Source organism: Amblyomma americanum, chromosome 4 (genome assembly GCF_052857255.1).
Source record: "Amblyomma americanum isolate KBUSLIRL-KWMA chromosome 4, ASM5285725v1, whole genome shotgun sequence".
Lineage (NCBI taxonomy): Eukaryota > Metazoa > Arthropoda > Arachnida > Ixodida > Ixodidae > Amblyomma > Amblyomma americanum.
In genome coordinates this window covers 13,081,869-13,102,052 of record NC_135500.1, presented here as the reverse complement: position 1 = coordinate 13,102,052, position 20,184 = coordinate 13,081,869, and the positions used below count along the sequence as shown (strand labels likewise).

At 47.7% G+C, this 20,184-nt stretch overlaps 1 protein-coding gene across 3 annotated transcripts in view; it reads right to left on the bottom strand.

Annotated features, from left to right (window-relative positions):
• Positions 1–20,184, bottom strand: part of LOC144127801 (DENN domain-containing protein 2D-like) — a 352,039-nt gene that overhangs the window by 212,919 nt on the left and 118,936 nt on the right. For all 3 annotated transcript variants that reach the window (XM_077660720.1, XM_077660718.1, XM_077660719.1), the window contains one exon: positions 16,212–16,303. In XM_077660720.1, coding sequence (XP_077516846.1) covers positions 16,212–16,303 — 92 coding nt within the window. The remainder of the gene's footprint in view (positions 1–16,211; positions 16,304–20,184) is intronic.

The following is a 20,184-nucleotide window of genomic DNA, read 5'->3' as shown; positions in this document are numbered from 1 at the left end:
GGGCTTGGGCAGGGCAGGCATGCAATGCAAAGGCTGAGAACTACGGGAAACGGAAAATGAACTATCAAGCACCTACTGCCCTAAAACATTTTTCAGGTGATCTTGATTTTAGGGTTCCCCTCAAACATTTTATGCAATAACCAAATGTAACTTGACGTAATTAAAATGACATGTTCAATCCTTAAACTTTCGTGCACTGACGTTCTGACACAATCTCAGCATACCTAACATATTGCTACGGTTGTGCTTGTGCTTGGAACGCTCGTGCTTGGTGCGCTCGCGCTTGGAACGCGAAGAGGACGAAGTGCGTTTCTGCTGCTGGGCTTCGCGTGCCCGGTTGTTCGGCTGCGTGGCTGTAAGCTGTTTCCCTGTAAATATATTTTTCCCTTTTGGTGTGCACATCTTCACGTTACATTATTGGTGGAAGTGCGGGGTACAGCCACAGCAAGCACGGAACTTCGCAGCGGTCGTCAGCTCGCCGGCTCTTCAACCATGACCAGCGAAGGGGCCGCTCCGTCGGCGTCCGCCAACCCGGCGTTCATCATTGCCCATCCGAGAGATCCTGGGACCTTCAACGGAACGGACGGCGTCGACGTGGAGGACTGGCTCGCAATGTACGAGCGCGTGAGCACACACAACAGGTGGGACCCGACCCTAAAGTTGGCCAACGTCATCTTCTACCTGACGGGCACTGCCAGGGTATGGTTCGAGACCCACGAGGATGAACTCACCAGCTGGGATCTCTGCAAGCGCAAGCTTTGTGACCTGTTTGGTAAGCCATTCGGGCGTCAGCTCGCTGCGAAGAAGGAGCTCGCATGCCGTGCACAAATGTCCACAGAGTCCTATGTATCATACATTCAGGACATATTAGCTCTCTGCATGAAAGTCGACGCCACTATGTCAGAGTGCGACAAAGTAGGTCACGTGCTCAAAGGCATCGCAGATGACGCCTTTAACCTTCTTGTATACAAGGACTGCGGAACGGTTGACGCAATCATCAAGGAATGCCGCCGGTTCGAACAAGCGAAGAGCCGCCGAATTTCTCCGCAGTTCACGCGGTTGCCGAATACGACTGCGACGTCGTCCTGTGTAGACTCGACTCCACCGAGCCGTCTGCCGACATCTGAGAGCCTGACACGACTTGTGCGCCAAGAAGTAGAGGCAATGTTCCCCGTTGCGTTTCATCCACCCGCAACAGACAGTACTCCAGCAGTATCCCTTATACAGGCTGTCGTTCGCAAAGAATTTGCCAATCTTGGGATTCAACCTGTTTGCTCAGTTAGTGCCCCATATGCTCGCCGCATGTCCCCGGAGCTCGGTTCTGAACGTGCATACTACCCTCGACGCAGCCGCAATCCAGATGAATGGAGAACACCTGATGACAGGCCCATCTGCTTTAACTGCTCCCGAGTTGGCCACATATCTCGACACTGCCGAAGCCGTCCGTCCTCGACCTACAGCCGCTACCCGCCGGGTTCTGCATATTCCCGCCGCTCTCCCTCGCCCTCGGAAACGACCTCTTCTGGCCACAACGCTCAGACCCCGCTTACCAACCGTTCGTTGTCACCTCAGCGCCGTCGATCTCCATCGCCCCGACCTCGCCGCCCTTCGTCGCCGGCCCCATATGCCCGCTCCCGGTCGGAAAACTGATGGCTGCAGCGTCTGGGGGTGATGCTGCTCTGACGACCCGACCAGAAAACCCTCCTTTAACTCTTCATGCTCATCGGAACATCCTTAACGTCGACGTGGACGGGGTCCCTGTTACCGCTCTGATCGACACTGGAGCGCACGTCTCAGTCATGAATGCTCGTCTTCGCCGTCGCCTAAGGAAAGTGCTCACTCCTGCCCCCTCAACTGTGGTCCGTGTTGCAAATGGCGGTATGTCTATTGTCGTCGGAATGTGTACTGCTCGTGTTTCAATAGCCGGCCGCCATACTTCTGTGCTCTTCACTGACCTCGAACACTGCCCTCATGACATCATTCTCGGCCTTGACTTTCTCACCGACCATTCCGCCCTTATAGATTGCGCCACAAGCATCGTTCAACTCGCTCTACCTGTTCCTTCAGAGCCACCGGATCCAATTGTTCACCGAATGTGCACCGCCGACTTTGTCCGCCTGGACCCCGATGCCGCCACTTATGTCCGTTTCTCCTCGGTCCCGCCAGTTCCCGATGGTGACTACATCATTACTCCGGTTCCTGATGTGCCCTTTACACGCAGTGTTGCCCTTGCGCATACAGTTGTCACCATGTCGGCAAATCAAGCGTCCCTTCCGGTTCTCAACTTTGCCTCTTACGTTCAGCCGCTCCCACAAGGTATGTCGCTCGCCACGCTGTGCCCTGCTGCCGAATGCGTCGTATCGGCGGTGAGAAGCGTCCCACCCTCGTCGAACTGCCGCGACTCTGACGTCCCACCACCTGATGAATATGCAAAAATGATTGCTGCTGACCTCTTACCAGGGCAAGCTCACGACCTTCGGTATCTTCTGTCGTCTTTTCGCGACATCTTTGACTTCGATGACCGCCCTTTGGCTCGAACATCTGTGGTCACGCATCGCATCAACACCGGTGACGCAGCTCCTATTCACAGACGACCCTACAGAGTGTCCAGTACAGAACGCACCATCATACAGCAAGAGGTGGACAAGATGCTCAGTAAAGACATCATAGAGCCCTCGTCGAGCCCTTGGGCCTCACCAGTTGTGCTGGTTAAAAAGAAGGACGGCAGCTGGCGCTTTTGCGTTGATTACCGGCACCTAAACAACATAACAAAAAAAGACGTCTATCCACTCCCAAGAATAGACGATGCTTTGGACTGCCTTCACGGAGCCAAATTTTTCTCTTCAATTGACCTTCGGTCCGGGTATTGGCAAATCTCTGTTGATGACAATGACCGCGAAAAGACGGCATTCGTCACACCGGACGGCTTATATCAGTTTAAAGTTATGCCATTCGGTCTCTGTAATGCGCCAGCTACCTTCGAAAGAATGATGGACTCCTTGCTTCGCGGCTTTAAATGGTCCACATGTCTATGTTACCTCGACGATGTTGTGGTTTTTTCGCCCACGTTTACCACGCACCTCGAAAGACTGGCGAGCATTCTTTCTGTCTTCCGTCGAGCCGGGCTACAGCTCAATTCGTCGAAATGTCAATTCGGTCACCGTCAACTCACCATTCTCGGACATCTAGTCGACGCTTCTGGTGTCCGCCCGGATCCTGTTAAAGTTAAAGCCGTCAAGGACTTCCCTATTCCCCAGTCGTCTACGGATGTGCGCAGCTTCGTCGGCCTCTGCTCGTACTTCCGCCGTTTCATCAAAAATTTTGCCGGCACCGCTCGCCCCCTGACCGACCTTCTAAAGAAAGACACCCCTTTTACCTGGGGCCCTGCCCAAGAGGAGGCCTTTTCTTTGCTAGTCGACTTACTCACCTCCCCACCTATTCTGGCCCATTTTGATCCGTCGGCTCCGACTGAAGTTCGCACAGACGCCTGCGGTTATGGGATTGGCGCCGTGCTAGCCCAACGTCACCAAGGGCAAGAACGCGTTATTGCATATGCCAGCCGCCTCCTTTCTACAGCTGAGCGAAATTACTCAATTACAGAGCGCGAGTGTCTAGCTCTTGTTTGGGCCGTAGCTAAGTTCCGACCGTACCTGTTTGGCCGTCCATTCTCCGTAGTGACCGATCACCACGCCCTTTGTTGGCTGTCTTCACTGAAAGACCCCACAGGCCGGCTCGGACGTTGGACGTTGCGCCTCCAAGAGTATTCTTACACTGTTCATTACAAGTCAGGGCGTCTCCATCAAGACGCCGACTGCCTGTCTCGGCACCCTGTAGAGCCGCCTGATCCTGGAGACAACGACCTCGGCCCGTGCCTCTTCGCTATCTCCAATCTGGTTAACATCGCGGACGAGCAGCGACAAGACTCTTCCTTGCGTATTCTCATTGATCGCCTCAACTGTGCCAGCCGAGATCCTTCATTGCAACTGTTCGTCATTCAGGATGGCGTCCTATACCGCCTAGTCGTTCCCCAGCGTCTCCGTTCATCTGTCCTAGCGGAACTACACGACCTACCGACCGCAGGCCACCTCGGCGTCTCCCGCACATACGATCGGGTCCGACGCCGCTTCTTTTGGCCTGGTCTGTACCGCTCTGTTCGGCGTTACGTTGCCTCCTGCGACCTCTGTCAACGCAGGAAGAGACCATCAACGTTGCCTGCTGGCCTTCTACAGCCTATTGACGTACCTCTCGAACCATTCTACCGTGTTGGACTCGACCTTCTCGGACCTTTCCCGACATCCTGCTCCGGCAACCGTTGGATTGCTGTCGCGACCGACTATGCGACCCGGTACGCTATCACGCGTGCGTTACCAACAAGTTGCGCAACCGATGTCGCCGACTTCCTATTGCAGAACGTAATCCTTCACCACGGCGCTCCACACCAATTGCTGACGGACCGCGGCCGCTACTTTTTGTCCCGAGTAGTTGACGATATCCTCCGGTCCTGTGGCACGCAGCATAAGCTCACTACAGCTTACCATCCCCAGACGAACGGGCTTACCGAGCGCCTCAACAGGACTCTGACCGATATGCTATCCATGTATGTCTCGCCCGACCACCGCGATTGGGACGTTGCCTTGCCTTATGTAACATTTGCTTATAATTCGTCGCGGCATGATACCACCGGCTATTCTCCTTTCTACCTTCTGTTTGGTCGGCATCCTGCGCTGCCATTGGATACATTACTACCGAGTTCTACTGCCTCGACCACAGAGTATGCACGCGACGCCATCTCCCGAGCAACTATGGCCCGTGAAATCGCCCGAGACCGGCTCACCGCATCTCAGACCTACCAGAAGTCAGTTTACGACCGCCGGCATCGCCCAGTACACTATCCGCCGGGCTCACTCGTCCTCCTTTGGTCTCCTTCTCGCCATGTCGGTCTCTCTGAGAAACTTCTACGTCAGTACAGTGGCCCTTATCGAGTTCTCCGTCAGGTGACTGACGTGACCTACGAGATTACACCTCTTCATGCTCCGACGTCGTCCACTAGCCCTTTGACTGACGTCGTTCATGTAGTCCGTCTCAAACCGTACCACACGCCTGCTACATCATCCACTTAGCACCGGGACGGTGCTTTTGCCGCCGGGAGTTATGCTACGGTTGTGCTTGTGCTTGGAACGCTCGTGCTTGGTGCGCTCGCGCTTGGAACGCGAAGAGGACGAAGTGCGTTTCTGCTGCTGGGCTTCGCGTGCCCGGTTGTTCGGCTGCGTGGCTGTAAGCTGTTTCCCTGTAAATATATTTTTCCCTTTTGGTGTGCACATCTTCACGTTACAGTATACAGCCCCTTTTTTGTGCCTGCTCAATATTACTACCATTGAACAGGTTTGTATATTTCACCAATTTATTTTCAGTGTGCAAGCGAAGTCTGCTGTTATGTTATCATTTGTTGTTTGGCTCTGATCACATTTCATTCCATTTGCAAGCCCCCTTCTCTTTGTTTTGCTCTGTAATATGCTGAATTTTCTCTTGCTTTGTAACATGCTCAATTTTTTTTTCCCGCTTCACTGTACTGCAAACTGTACACAGGGAAGCTGAAACCTCGTCATGTGCTATGGGCCTTTTGCCTCAGCTTCCCCTTTCTTGGTTCAAAAGAAACAAAGTCTTTGATTGATTGAATGAAGACAACCGCTGGTCCTTAAGGGTAACAGGGGGGCAGCAGAAAGTTAGGTGGGCGGATGAGATTAAGAAGTTTGCGGGCATAGGGTGGGCGCAGCTGGCAAAGGACAGGGTTAGTTGGAGAGACATGGGAGAGGCCTTTATCCTGCAGTCAGGCTGATGATGATGGTGACTGGACAAATTACGCTATTTGCAATATAGGATTTCATTTGCGCTAAATATTTTGTTACATTCAAGTCAAGCCATTTTTACAAAGTAGTACATGTCTCAGACAATGGATGAAGCATCTTCTCTTGGCAGTTTTGGGGCAGTTGATTTGTGGCTGATACTCAAGCAATATGTTTGTTTGAGCTAGTTTGTTCTTTTCAGATATACGAGGTCTGTTAGAAAAGTATCCGACCTTATCGCCTGCCGATAGCGTCAGTCGCTGGGACGTAGCATTTCAGTGAGGTAGTGCGCAGTGCTCTCATCGGTTTTTTCATTAGTCCAAGGAAAATGGCAGAGCGACTGGAGCAGCGCCACTGCATCAAATTTTGCCAGAAACTGGGAGACAGCCAAGTGAAAACCATTCGGAAGATTCACACGGCTTTCGGATATGATGCTATGAGCAGCACACAGATTAAGCAGTGGTACAACCAATTTAAAGGCGGCCGCACATCGATGGAGAGCGAGCCACGCTCCGGTCGGCCATCAACATGATGAAATGACCAGGTCACTGCCGAAGTGAACGCTGTGGTGATACAGGACCGTCATGTGACAATCTGAGAAATTGCAGAAGAGGTGGGCATGAGCACTTTTTCTGCACATTCCATTATCACTGAAGGTTTGGCCATGAAGAGAGTTGCGGTGAAAAAGACCAAAGAAGGCCCGCCAAGTGCACAGCAACGTCAAAGTGATGCTGATTGCTTTCTTTGATTCCCGCAGTGTGGTACACCACGAATACGCACCACAGGGTCAACAAGTCACCAAAGAGTACTACAGTGATCCTCCATCGCCTACGTGATGCTGTGCGGCGCAAGAGACCGAAGTTGTGGTCAACAGAAAATTGGCGCATCCATCACGACAATGCTCCTGCACATTCCTTGCACTTGATTCAGACATTTTTGGCGAAAAACCAGGCTCCAGTAGTTCAACAGGCTCCTTAATCTCCTGATATGGCCCCCTGCGACTTCTGGCTGTTTCCAAAATCAAGAGGCCATTGAAAGAGCCCGATTTCAGACAAGAGAGGCCACTATGGCTACAACAACAGCTGAGCTAAACCCCATTCCAAAAGAGGCCTTCTCGGAATGCTTACAACAATGGCAGCACCACTGGGAGGAGTGTATGGAGTCCCAAGGAGACTACTCTGAGGGTGATTAGGTTTCCAACGCTCCAGTTATGCCAGTTTTTTTTCTTCGGCCAAAGGTCGGATACTTTTCTAATGGACCTTGTATCTGGAAAAATGCAAACTGGCACAATGAAACGAGGACGAAGCAATGCACATGACAACACTAGCGTCAACTACCAAATGATTTTATTTTCCAGAAAAAGCCACCTTTTAACTACAAAGAAATATACATAATAAATAAAAACAATTGGTGACTCAAGGATGAGATACGTCTTCAAAAACAACAGGAGAAGAAATTTAAATGCTCAAATGAGCAATAGTATTCGCGGGTAGCAAAGCACATGAGGATGCAGTGCGTTTAGCGACCAATATGTATTGCTATGGGATAAGGAATTTGAGATTGTTAGTAAGCACTTCTGCAAGCCAGGTGCATGGTAGCATGCTTTGTTAGTTTTGCACATTCATTACTGCCGTTGGTCTGTCGTGCCCAGCGTCTCCCACGTAAACAAGTTGAGTGCCCATCGTCACCTCATCTTATGTCATGCTCACCCATTCTTTTAAACCAAACAATGCATTCAGAATCATGTTTATTTATAAAAGAAGGAAATACAGTCTGGATAAATGTATACAGAAGGAGGTCCCGTAGTCAGTGACCGTACTGGGACCTCCTATATTGTTAATCAAAATGCTAATATAAATGCAAGCATAGCAGTAGTAATAAGAAGTTAATGAAACAATCGTGTCGTTACATATTTCTGCGGCGACACACATGTTATATACAGGGGTGAGTAGGCATATACAACAACCAAGCAGAATAATGAAAATAGAAGTTATACAGTGCTTATAGTTATACAGTTATTCAGTTCTACTTATAAATTACAAAATTACTAAAAAAGCGAAAAACTGAACAGTAAATTGGTGATGGGGAAAATAGTGCACATATTTGTGTTTTTTTAATTCCACCGGTAAGGTTTGCTTCCCATAATTGGTGCGTACTTGAGGCAGAATTAGGTTCCTGTTAATCGGAAATCTTGTGGTGCTGGTGTTGGTGAGCTCTGGTCTTGGGATGGATGGAAATTAAATATGTTCATTAATTACTTTGTATATGAAGATACCAAGGTTAAGTTGGACAAGTTGAGGTACGGAGAGAATTCGCAGTGAATTGAGTAAAGATTGACCATTAGAATTGAAGAGGCTGCATGTTAGTATTCGGACTGCTTGATTTAGAACTACTTGCAATGACGTCAAATGAGTATTGTAGGTGTTACCCCAGCATGTTATACAGTAAGAGAGATGGGAATGAATGAACGAGTTATACAAGGTTAAAAGTACAGACTGATTAAAGTAAGGGCGAGTTCTGATGAGAATTCTTAAGCCATATGCCATCTTCGATTTAATGCCAGAAATATGGGAATGAAATTTTAGATGGCGATCTAATTCTACTCCTAAAAACAATGATGATTTGCTGACTGGAATGACATGCGGGCCTAGGCAAATGGGGGGAACATAAGTAGTTTGTTGTTGAGGAGATGTGAACAATACAAACTTAGTTTTATCAGTTTATTTTTAAGATATGTTTAGAACACCAATAGTATATATTAGCTAAATCTTCGTTAAGTTTGGATGTAAGCGCAGTTATGCTACTATCGGAGTTATATATTGTGGTATCATCGGCGTATAGTATACATTGGGAAGAAATAAGGGATTTTGGTAAACTGTTAATATATATTAGAAATAAAATTGGGCCGAGGATTGATCCTTGTGGCACGCCCATGTTAGAAACCTTAACTTCAGAATAAACACCAGATACACAAATAATCTGAGGTCTATTACATAAATAATTTTTGATTAGTAACAAAGAATGACCAGTTATACCGATTTCTTCTGACTTAAGAAATAAAACTGCGTGATTTATCGCGTCAAAAGCCTTTGACAAATCAACAAAAACAGAACCAGCAAACTTGCCCTCGTCTATGGAAGCCTTTAGCTGGTCAGTTAGTGTAATGAGAGCTAGATCCGTTGAGAATCCTGGGTGAAAACCGAACTGTTTCCAAGAAATGATATTGAATTTATCAAGATATTTAGTCAATCGCACCTCAATGAGTTTTTCGGCAACCTTACTGAAAAAGGAAAGAATGCAGATGGGTCGGTAATTGGTTAGACGGAAACGATCTCCTTTCTTAAAGACAGGGATTATGTTTCCTCGTTTCAATTCTTCAGAAATGATGCCAGTTTTAAATATTAGATTAACAATATGGGAGAGTGGATCGCAAATAGTATGAGCAATTAGTTTGATGTCAGTTGGATTTAGACCATCAAGCCCAGGGCTTGTTAGCTTTAAACGACGTATGACATTAACAATTTCCTCTGGAGTGGTGGGGAAAATAAAAAAATAATGTGGTAGACGATTATATATATGCTATATCATGATAGTTGTCTGGTGAAGTAGGGTAATCGCTAACAAAATGATTAATAAAGGCATCTCCAATTTCTTTCGGATTTGTGTAGATATTGTTTTCCTGCTGAATCTTTGATACCCGTTCTGAATAAGTAGTTCTGTTAAAGAAGGAATTAACGACCTCCCATTCTTTCTTCTTATTGTTACCACAACTTAGGATGCGGTGCTCAATGTATTGTTTCTTTGCCCCTTTAGGTTTTGCAGATAAGTCATTAGTAAGTTTTTTGTACCTCTTCATCAAATTGATGTTGAAAGGTTGACACTTTGTTTTCTTGTAAAGGTTTTCTTTTTTTCTCATTTCTCTAAGAAGGGTATCCGAGATCCATGGGTTTTGGGGAGCAGAGTATTTTCTTTTGCATTTGTGTGTTTGTGAAGGAGAATGAACGTAGTTGATAATTAGGTTTAGAAACTGTGTGAATGCATGTTGGGGATTTTGGATCGACATTAACGAGGACCAGTCAGTGTTAGTAACTGAGGTAATGAACTTATCCTTATCGAGGACTACTTTGGTATATGATGTGTCATTTTGCCTTGGTTTAGTGCTAAACCAAATGAATATAGGATAGTGGTCGGTGATGTCTATGTTTAGAACACCAGCATCAGGAGGAGATAATAGGTTAGATAGAGCATGATCTATTAAAGTATTGCTGTTGTCAGCAGTGCAACGAGTTGGAATAGAGATTAGGCATTCGAAACCGAAAGCGTAAAAAGAGGTAGCGTAATTCAGGCTGCTAGCAGAACTGGTGTCCAGAAGGTTTATATTTATGTCACCAACAGTGACGACGTTGCTGTTTTGAAATGAGAGTATGCTCAGGTTCTGCTGAAGAGGTGAACAGAAGTCTGTTACGGATGACGATGGAGAGCGATATATGCATCCAAATACCATTTTTTTGTTATCAGTACTTAGGAAGGAATCTTCAAATTCTATCCATACTGATTCGCAATTAGTTATTTTCATGTCTAGATCATGTCTTCGCTTGGATGTGAGAAGTTTAGATACATATATCGCTGCTCTACCATGATCCGATGTCCCTCTGTGACAATATTCGGAGGCATATGAAGGGAAAGAATATAAGTCTTTGTCACTGTCATTCAACCAAGTTTCTGTAACAGCAATGATCGAATATGAGGTTGAAAAGGTGAAAAGGAAATCATGGATGGCATCATAATTTTTGCGAAGGCTACGCGCATTAATGTGAATGGCTCATAGTGAAGAGGTGCCTAAAAAGCAGTTTAGCTCGGAAGATGAGAAGTATTCTGACATGATTCTTGGTTCAAGCAATTAGGCTGGCTAGTTCATAATGGAGAGATCGGCTTCCTTTGAAATTCTGTAGACCGTGCTGTCAATCGTTTTGCGAGCCTTGATCTGACAACTGTCAGTCCACACGAATTTCCAGCGTTACAACACTGGCCTGTCTGACCAATGTGCTCACGGCCGCAGGTTAGATGCACTGAAGGAAGAGACATTGTCTGTGCAAAGAACAAAGAACATCTTCACTGCCTGACTGGCACAGTGCATTCATGCTGGAGGCAGACTGTGTACCTGTTGGCAACTTTCTTGGCTAACCTTTGACGTTGGATTGAGTTTCTTCAGCAGGGTCTCGCATGCACTGGTAATCTTGAGTTCTGGGTGTAAAGTTTGGCAAATACGCTAGATTCACGCATCAAGCAAGTTGCTATGAACATTCCTCCCCTGTTAAGCCTCGAGCTGACAGGAAGCAGTTCTCCGGACGATCAAGGGTGGTAAAAACTGCACGCATATTCGTCCTGTTTTAAAACAGGCCTTAAAAAAGTACTCACGCCAGATAGCATATGTCTTCTACACTGCTCAGGGAAATTTTCGAGCGTAGCAAAAGGACAATTTATTTTTGTATTTTTTTAACGAGACATGCTTCTGCCCTCGTTTGGAAAATTCAATGTGGTATCACATGACTGGAGACTTCCCAGAAATATTGGGGGAAATTACATTGGGCAGTGCAACACAAAGCCATAAAGGAAGGAATTGATGCCTAGCCCAATGAGATGATGATGTTTCTGTTTTGTGGTGTGCGGGCACCTCCCCTCAAGCATGACACTTGGCCTCGGCTGCATCTGGGGGCCGCATCATAAACGCCGCGACATGCAGTTTTCTAGAGAGGCATTTCAACATACTTTCAGGCCATTCATATCACAATGGTGAATCAGTTGCCACTTTTAACTGATTAGCAGTAAAACTTGTAAATCCAAATTTTTTAGCGAAAAATGCATCGTTTGCTGCCGGACAGAAAGAACCATTCCCTGCAGACTGTTCTACAGATTTACTTCAAGTGCTTTGCGGTGGCGAACACGATTGAAATATATTTTGTTGGGGCTTCAACTTTTGCCTGTGCGCCTGGAAATGTCGACATGCAGAAAATTATGAAATTTCCAGGGCACAGGGGAAGCCCCTGCTCTGCTGTGCCAAGAAAAGCCCATCGAAATGTGCGTAAAGCATGGGCGCACTTAGTGCAACCTTTCTGAGGGCCCTTCTTGGGGAAATGATGTGGCACTACATTGCAGTGCAGGCTTTGAATGCATCTGAGGAATATCTTTCCAGGGTGCTAAACCTATTTCAAGGGTTGCTGCACCCATTTATAACAAATACCTACAGTGGCAGTGGGTTTCTTTACAAATACAAAGGTAAAAAGAAAAAGAACTAGAAGCAGACGATTCAACTGCAAGCAAAGTAACAATTTACAAAACCTGTCCCACAATGCAAAAGGCAGACAACTGCAAGTATGAACTATAAATGCAGATTCGCACGATTCGCACTACCTCATCCGGAACAAAAAACTATATTCTTCTATTTTTCGTGGAAAGAATGGAAACTAAAATTATTGTGACTCTGGTAAGGCCTTATTTTTTTCGACAAGGTAAATTGTTGGGCGAGTTGGTTTCGATATTCCATGAATACAGCGCAACGAACGGGACGTAGAAGAAGGACACAGGCAGGGACACAACACTGTGCTGATGTGGGGACCTGTCCTGCAGTCCCCCGTGTTTGCTTTCCCGCGAGGCACCGTGCAGCAGCAGCCTCGCCTCGAGGAGGAACACATTCCCTTGCCAGTTACATCAACTAACGAGAGAGGGCGCCAGCGTCGCAGCGCAAGAGACTGCTTGCAGCCCGCGTGCGGGAGAGGGCATGAGGCTCTTCGGCTGAGATCGTCGGCGCGAGCGGACGTGTCGCTCGTGGCTCCACTCTTCCCCGGCGGGGCGAGGAAGCGGCGGGAAGACTGGCTCCCGTATCTCATCCCGTCCGGCCTCGGAGTATATCCCTTGCCCTAGCGCGGGCGAACATTCGCTCGGAACCTTGCTGATGAGTCGGACGACCTTGATTCATTAGCGTACCTTGTTGCTAGCTGGCGTTATTGTTGCTGTAGCAATAAATGCCTGTTTGTGTCAGTCAATGTGTCGTTCCTTTGTTCCCTCGGAGCAAGGCCCGCCGTGGTCGGCGAGCACTCGGTAGCGTACGTGATCACGGGGTGGGGTCTGGCGGTTTTGAACTGTGTCAGCTGCGATTAAGCGGGGAGAAACTATTTATCTCCCTAATTAAATCCCACACCTGGCAGCCCAACGCGGGGCCTGCTCTTGGAACATTGGATGACTGTCTGTTCGGATCGAGGAACGCTCTTTGTCGATTTGACAACTGCTAAGCCTAGAGTGAATTTGTTCCCCAAGACATGCGGCATGCTTTCTTGAGTGCGAACTGTATAACACTGCAGCATGTTTGAACTTTTCGGCATGCTTAGCACATTTTTGATCAAGTTTTCCCTGGAATTTCTTCAAGAGAACCACTTGGTCCGCATCGAGGAAGCGTGAGGCCTAGCGCCCGCGGAGTTGCCGAGCCCGAAGCGAGTGAGTACAGAAGCCGCATGGGTGGTCCGAGTTTCTGTATATATTTTCTCTACTGTCTCTTTTTCGACTCTGGGAGTCGCGGCTCCGGGAGCCGGGTGGCCTGGGGCCACGGGTGCCGCTACAAGCTCGCTGGTATTGCAGCTCGGCACCGGGCGCTCCGACACCGTTCGATACGGTGGACACCGACCGCTCAGAAGCTGCTTCGGGCAGTGAGCGGGGCAAGACCACCCCGCAAAGCTGAAGTCTCCTCGTGGCTGCGCGCGCACGTAACCCTTGTCGGGTCTTTGTTGTGGTCACGGTCATTGTCAGTGGTAGTCAGGCCTAATGCTTTTCGGAGCTGCCTGCACCACGCCAGAAGAGACACGACCACTGGACCGTGTTGTTGAGAGGGGGCGCACTTTGCTGCCCACCCGTTTTTTTTTTTTTAACCTCGCATGAACTAAGCAGTCTCGTTCAACTCAAGAAAGGGCTTTGTTCACTCGAACTTTGCGTTTGCACAGCCTGATATGTTTTGCTAGCGAGGTAGGCATTGTGCCACGAGGCCCTTGCGGATGCCGTTTCCCCTCCCGTGACCTACATTAAAGGCACGCCGAGAGCGTTTTGGCAATTTTGCAGATCCGATGGAGCCACCCAGGCTTCCTGTCCGGTGCACATCGTATCGCTGCCACCTGCTGTGACGGAGCGGCCTGTATCCTGTTCGCCACATCCATTCGGGGCAGCTGTGGCGAGACCAGTCAGCAGTCACCTCCGGCTGCTGTTGCCCAGGCGACTACTGCACAATCCTGGCTTGCAGTTTTCCAGCCGGCCTTCTCTTCACGGGCCTGCGGACACGGCAGTCCGCGGGCCATTCGAGTCATCCCAGCGGAGACCTTCACGTCGTCTTCGGAACACCGCCTTGTTCGAGGTAATCTAGGATCTAGGTGATGAGGTGCACATTTCCTTTCTACATGAAGCAAGTCTGCAAGACGTGCCTCAAGGACATGAAGACCAGGAGACTCCTCCATAGCATGTACTTCCAGGCGCGTGTGTCTATTTAAGGTTGGGGGGGATGTAGGGACCTGCCCTGCAGTCCCCTGTGTTTGCTTTCCCGCGAGGCACCGAGCAGCAGCAGCCTCGCCTCGAGGAGGAACACATTCCCTTGTCAGTTACATCAACTAATGAGAGAGGGCGCCAGCGTCGCAGCGCGAGAGACTGCTCGCATGCGGGAGAGGGCAGAAGGCGGTTCGGCTGGGATCGTCGGCGCGAGCGGACATGTTGTTCGTGGCTCCGTTCTTTGCCAGCAGGGCGAGGAAACGGCGGGAAGACTGGCTCCCGTATCTCGTCCCTTCCAGCCTCGGAGTATATACCTTGCCCTAGTGCGGGCGAACATTCGCTCGGAACCTTGCTGGTGAGTCGGACGACCTCGATTCGTTAGCATATCTTGTTGCTAGCTGGCGTTATTGTTGCTGCAGCAATAAATGACTGTTTGTGTCAGCCAATGTGTCATTCCTTTGTTCCGTCAGAGCAAGGCCCGCCGTGTTCGGCGAGCGCTTGGTAGCGTACGCGATCACGGGGTGGAGTCTGGTGGTTTTGAACTGCGTGTGTCAGCCGCAGTTAAGTGGGAAGAACGTATTTATCTCCCCAATCCAGCCCCACATCTCTGTGTTGTGTCCCTGCGCTGTAGTCATGGCTTATTCTTTTGCTATTGCTTCGTCTCTTTGATCGATAATAAGGTTTATTTTATTTATTTACTTTTGTTTGCTGTTTTAAATGCGTTCTTGTCTATTCCTGTAACATTCTGGAAAAGCTTTAACCTGAATATCTTTGGGTGTGTGGACATCATCTTCCACCCCAGACTTTCCCCGATTTGCGAACCTCTAACACCGTAGTCATAGATGCCTGTGATGAATCTTGCAGCGTTTTGAGCGCTGGTCTTCGGGAACATTTGTGAACGGCTCCCACGCTACACAGGTCTAGTAGTAAGCCCTAACATTAGTAAAGTACAAAGATTCCTTCAAAGCTCTGGGTGCAGAATTAAAGTTTCTCTGGGAAAGGTGTGAAAGGCGACTCCGCTTTAGTGCTTGTTAAATCAAAGTGGGATGTCCCGTCTAATGTCACAGTGAACGTGACCTCAACAACACACTGCACCTCAACATCACTTAAGAAGTATGATTTTTACTGATCAGTTGTCCAATATATTGGAGTAGATTTTTACTCAGAACAAAAAGCTCATTCGGTGACTCCTTCCCTTCTGCCCCACTCCTGTCAGCGAGGCGGACACTTGCTCTGCCCCTCTTTGCGTGCTATCAATTGTGGACCACCTCCAGGCTGTCCAGCGGACACTTCCTTCGAGAGTCCAGTTGGTGTCTTTATTTGTAAATAATACTTTATGCCAGCAGGCACACTGTCATAATTAAAAAATGGAGTTACCCTAATCATCCCTTTAATACAGACACAGCTTTCACGAAGAACAGATCAGATAGTTAATTTGCATGCGGGCAAGTTTGATGCCATGCAAAGAAATGTATGATAAGACTGCGCAGCGATAAGTGTTGGCGTACGGGGATTGGTAAAAGAACAAAACTGCGTCTGTGCTTGCTTGGTGCACCCTTGTGGTGCACTTGTACCTGTTTGCGCCAATAAATAATAAGTGACACATCTGTGACAGCCGCGAGATGCGAGCCTGCACTGACAACAAGCAGCTGAACGCCACCACAATATGAAGGTGCTGTGTCATGGATTCCCTGTGGCAAAACCGGTATTACTGCAGTATGCAGTGAGGCTGTTCAAAACACTCTGCAAATCGCATGAACCACGCCAACATGCTGCTGTCAAGAAGGCCACTTCTAGCCCTGGCCTCGTGAATTGCAATGCGGCAGCAGATGAGGAGGTACTGGCCTTTCAGCTGCTGATGCACCATCCTCAGAGTCGAACTCCTGTGGCATGCAGAGATGAGCGATCACCACCGGGTCGTAGCCAGGGCAGTCTGTCTGTAAACCACACAACACATGTGAGAGGAGCAACACATCGCACAGGGCATCCGTGCACGCAACTGACGAGCGTAAACTTCATTGTTCACACTCCACTTCCTAAATAAATAAAATAATTCCCTGATCTCTGCCTGAATTAACCCTTGGACCCGAGTGAGCTAGTGGTGCCGATAAGGCACACAAGTTTATGGTATGTTAATTTTGTGGCAACGGCAAATGGCACCTTTACAAACGGGGCGTGGCACCACTCAAAGAACCATGTTGAACTCTATTCCGACGTTACAGGTGCTATCATGCTGGCTGCCTGCCGCCACACCTACCTGCTTCATTCCTGCTACCGAACCATTACATTGAATTCCCTGGACAGTCCACGAACACGTGCCCCGGCACGAATTCAAAACTTGGCGCACGGATCTCATCTTACCTGGCAACGTTCTTCAATCACGTTACCAATCACAGGACAAAAAGACCGCTCTCTACTTAAACCAATCACTGATGCAAGCAGGACGGGGCACGACAACCCTCAAAGGTCTATGTTGAATGCTCTTCTGACGTTTCAGGTTAGTTATTTGAGCCCTTTTAAAGAATATTGTAGTAGCAACCGCTGCTTGGTTGTGGCGCTGTGCCCCAACAGCTTGAAAAGGTGAGGACTGTTTAGTGTATGTGGTGGTGCAGAAATGCCCGCAGCAATATATCAACTCATGCTGTTGATTTCTGGAGATGCCGAGCTAAATCCGGGCCCTCCCGGATTGCCCGAACTCGAGGCCTTGACAAAAACAATAAAACAATTACAGGAAAATGAGCCAATCATCATTCGCAGAGTTGAACAGCTTAAAACTGCATAGTCCTCCCTTGAAAAAATGCTAGCATCCATTACCAACCGCATTGCGGCGCTAGAATCAGCCCAACAATCCCTTCCACCCGCCTCTGGACCAAGCGTTAGTGCCCAGATTAAGAAAGATCAAAGCTGCAAGCACTGGTACAAATAACAGGCTACGCAAGAATAACTTTACCTTCCGTGGCTTAAATCATACGAAAGGCGAGTCATGGAGGGACTCTGAACACTCTGTGCTGACAAACTGGAACTACATCTTGATCCTGGTACTACTGAATATGTGTATCGCATAGGTGAATTCGCGGAATCAAAGTGTCGCCCAATAATAGTTAAATTCACTCATTTCAAAACCAAGGAGAACAGCCTGGCATGTAGAAGAAAAATGAAGGCACAGTTTACGCAGTTAAAGAAGGCTTTGCTTCTCCCACAAGGATGAAACGAATGTGAAACGAATGGCTTTTTCTTTGCATCCTTCCTTGGGACCGAAACAAACACTTGTAGAGTGCAATGGCTCGATCAGATCGATTCCGCAAAGCCGTTTCTCAGATACATAGAGAGTAGCCATAAGTGTTAGTGGTCCAGAAAGGTAAAAACCACACTCTGCCTAGTTTGGACTGTAAGGGTAGTACAGTCCAGCCAAATTTGAAGAATCGCTCATGTCATCATCATCATTCATCATCATTTATTTACCCTTAAAGGCCCTTGGTTTAGGGCATTACATAAGGGGGGGGAGTAGTCGTTACATATACAATGGTACAACAAAAATCAATACAAAGTGCAGGGTTCTTGTTAAACATCATTACAAGCATCAACACTAATAAAGACACAGCGGCTCAAGAACAACTTGAAAAAAAAAAAAAAACATACACATACACATTCAAAAACACGGCAAAATATCTCAGCCCTTAAAATGTGCTGTTAATAAGTGCCTGAATTTATTAGGTTCTACTTCAGTAACTATGGAATCGGGTAAGTCATTCCACAATGCAATGGAGCTAGGTAAAAAGGATTTATTAAATGAGTTTGTGGAGCCATGTATGCGCTGCAAACTTAAAGAATTGAAATGTCGGCGTGAGGTGCGAAGCGGCAGGTGTAATACAGAATTTCTTAGCTGTGGGAAGGTATGGTACAATTTGTGAAATAGGCAAAGCTGTGAAATTTTACGCCAAAGTGCCAGGGGTTGAAGATCAAGGGATGCCTTGATAAGAGTTATACTGTGTCGTCTGTCATACTGCGATGTGATAAAACGGGCTGCGCGATTTTGGATGGCTTCAAGCTGATCGATTAGATATTTCTGATGGCGATTCCAGATCGCCGAGGCATATTCGAGTTTCGAACGGATGAATGTTACGTAGGCGAGTTGACGGATAGAACGGGGTGAAAAAGTGAGGGATCGTCTGATAAACCCAAGCAACTTGGAAGCATCTGTACAAAGTTTTGCAATGTGCTCAGACCATGTTAGTTTGTTGTTCACGATGATTCCAAGATACCTGTATGATTCTGTTTCAGAGAGTGGTGTAGAATTTAATGAATACGGATAGCTGAGGTTATTTCGCTTTATTGATACATGCATGAACTTACATTTGGAAATGTTCAGTTGCATAAGCCATGACGTACACCAGGTTTCTATGAGATTTAGGTCGCGTTGAAGCAGAGTGAGATCATCGGGAGTAGATATGCGGCGGTAAAGGACGCAATCGTCTGCGAAGAGGCGGATACAAGATGATATGGCATTAGGAAGATCATTTATAAATATCAGAAAAAGGAGTGGTCCCAGCACCGATCCCTGGGGGACACCAGAGATGACTGTAGTATTTTGCGATCTGTGGTTCTCTATTACTGTATATTGTGAGCGTTCGCGGAGAAAGCAGTCAATCCATGACAAGATTAAAGGGTTAATGTGGAGGCAGGACAGTTTTGCCATTAAACGCTGATGTAGAACGCGATCGAAGGCTTTGGAGAAGTCTAGGTAAATGACGTCAGTTTGGAAGGAAGAATCTAAGTTTAAGTGAAGGTCTGTGGTGAATTCAAAAAGCTGGGACTCGCAAGAATGGCCTGATCTAAAACCATGCTGTTTTACATAAAAGAAAGCGTTATTGTCGAGGTGTGATGCGATCTGCGAATATAAAATGTGCTCCAGTAGCTTGCATGGAATAGATGTTAATGAAATTGGGCGGTAATTAGAAGGATCGGATCGATTGCCTGCCTTAAATACTTAAATAAAAAGAACGGGCACTGAACACCCAACGCCATTTTCTTCGACATAGGGTGCCACGATGGCCAACACCACTTTCAGGGTGAAGGCACCGCTCTAGACGGCGGCTTGTTGGATCCCACTTGCCCGTTTAGTTGCACCCAGCACACTGCAGCGGCGGCCCGTTTCGAAGAGAAAACTGCCGCTACCACGTGGAATTCCACAAATTTGGTGCCCTGCCTAAACAGGGTGGTGCCAGAGATTCTTTAAACAGATAGTTACGCTAAAGTATATCATATTTCGCAGCTAATCTGCCAAGGAACTCACCGCCTTGTGAACAGTCGTTACATTCATACAACGGGCGTGGCATACTCCAGTGCAATCTGACGACTCGGATACCAAGATACCCAGATCCAACAATCACAATTACTTATTCCCAGCTGGAATTTCACATTTCTCAAAGACTTCCACACAGACATGTTTTCGCTCGCATTGAAATCAAGTGCAGAAGTCTCCTTTGACGGCTGCTAAAATTTCAGTAATTATGAGGATGCAAAGTTAAAATAGTGCACTATACCTCCGCCCCAGGAAGAACTGTTCTGGAATGAAAGCGCTTCGCATGGCTTAGCTCATATACTTTTGGATTTATGTGTTGCAGTTTCCAGTCATCTTGATTGACCTGCAATTCCCGCTTTTTTCTTTTTTTTTTATGGTGGCTTAACGTCTACTCAGGCTATGAGGGACGTTGTACTGAAGGTCGCCGGAAATTTCTATCACCTGGGGTTCTCTAATGTGCACTGACATCGCACAGTACATGGGCCTCTAGAATTTCACTTCCATCGAAATTCGACC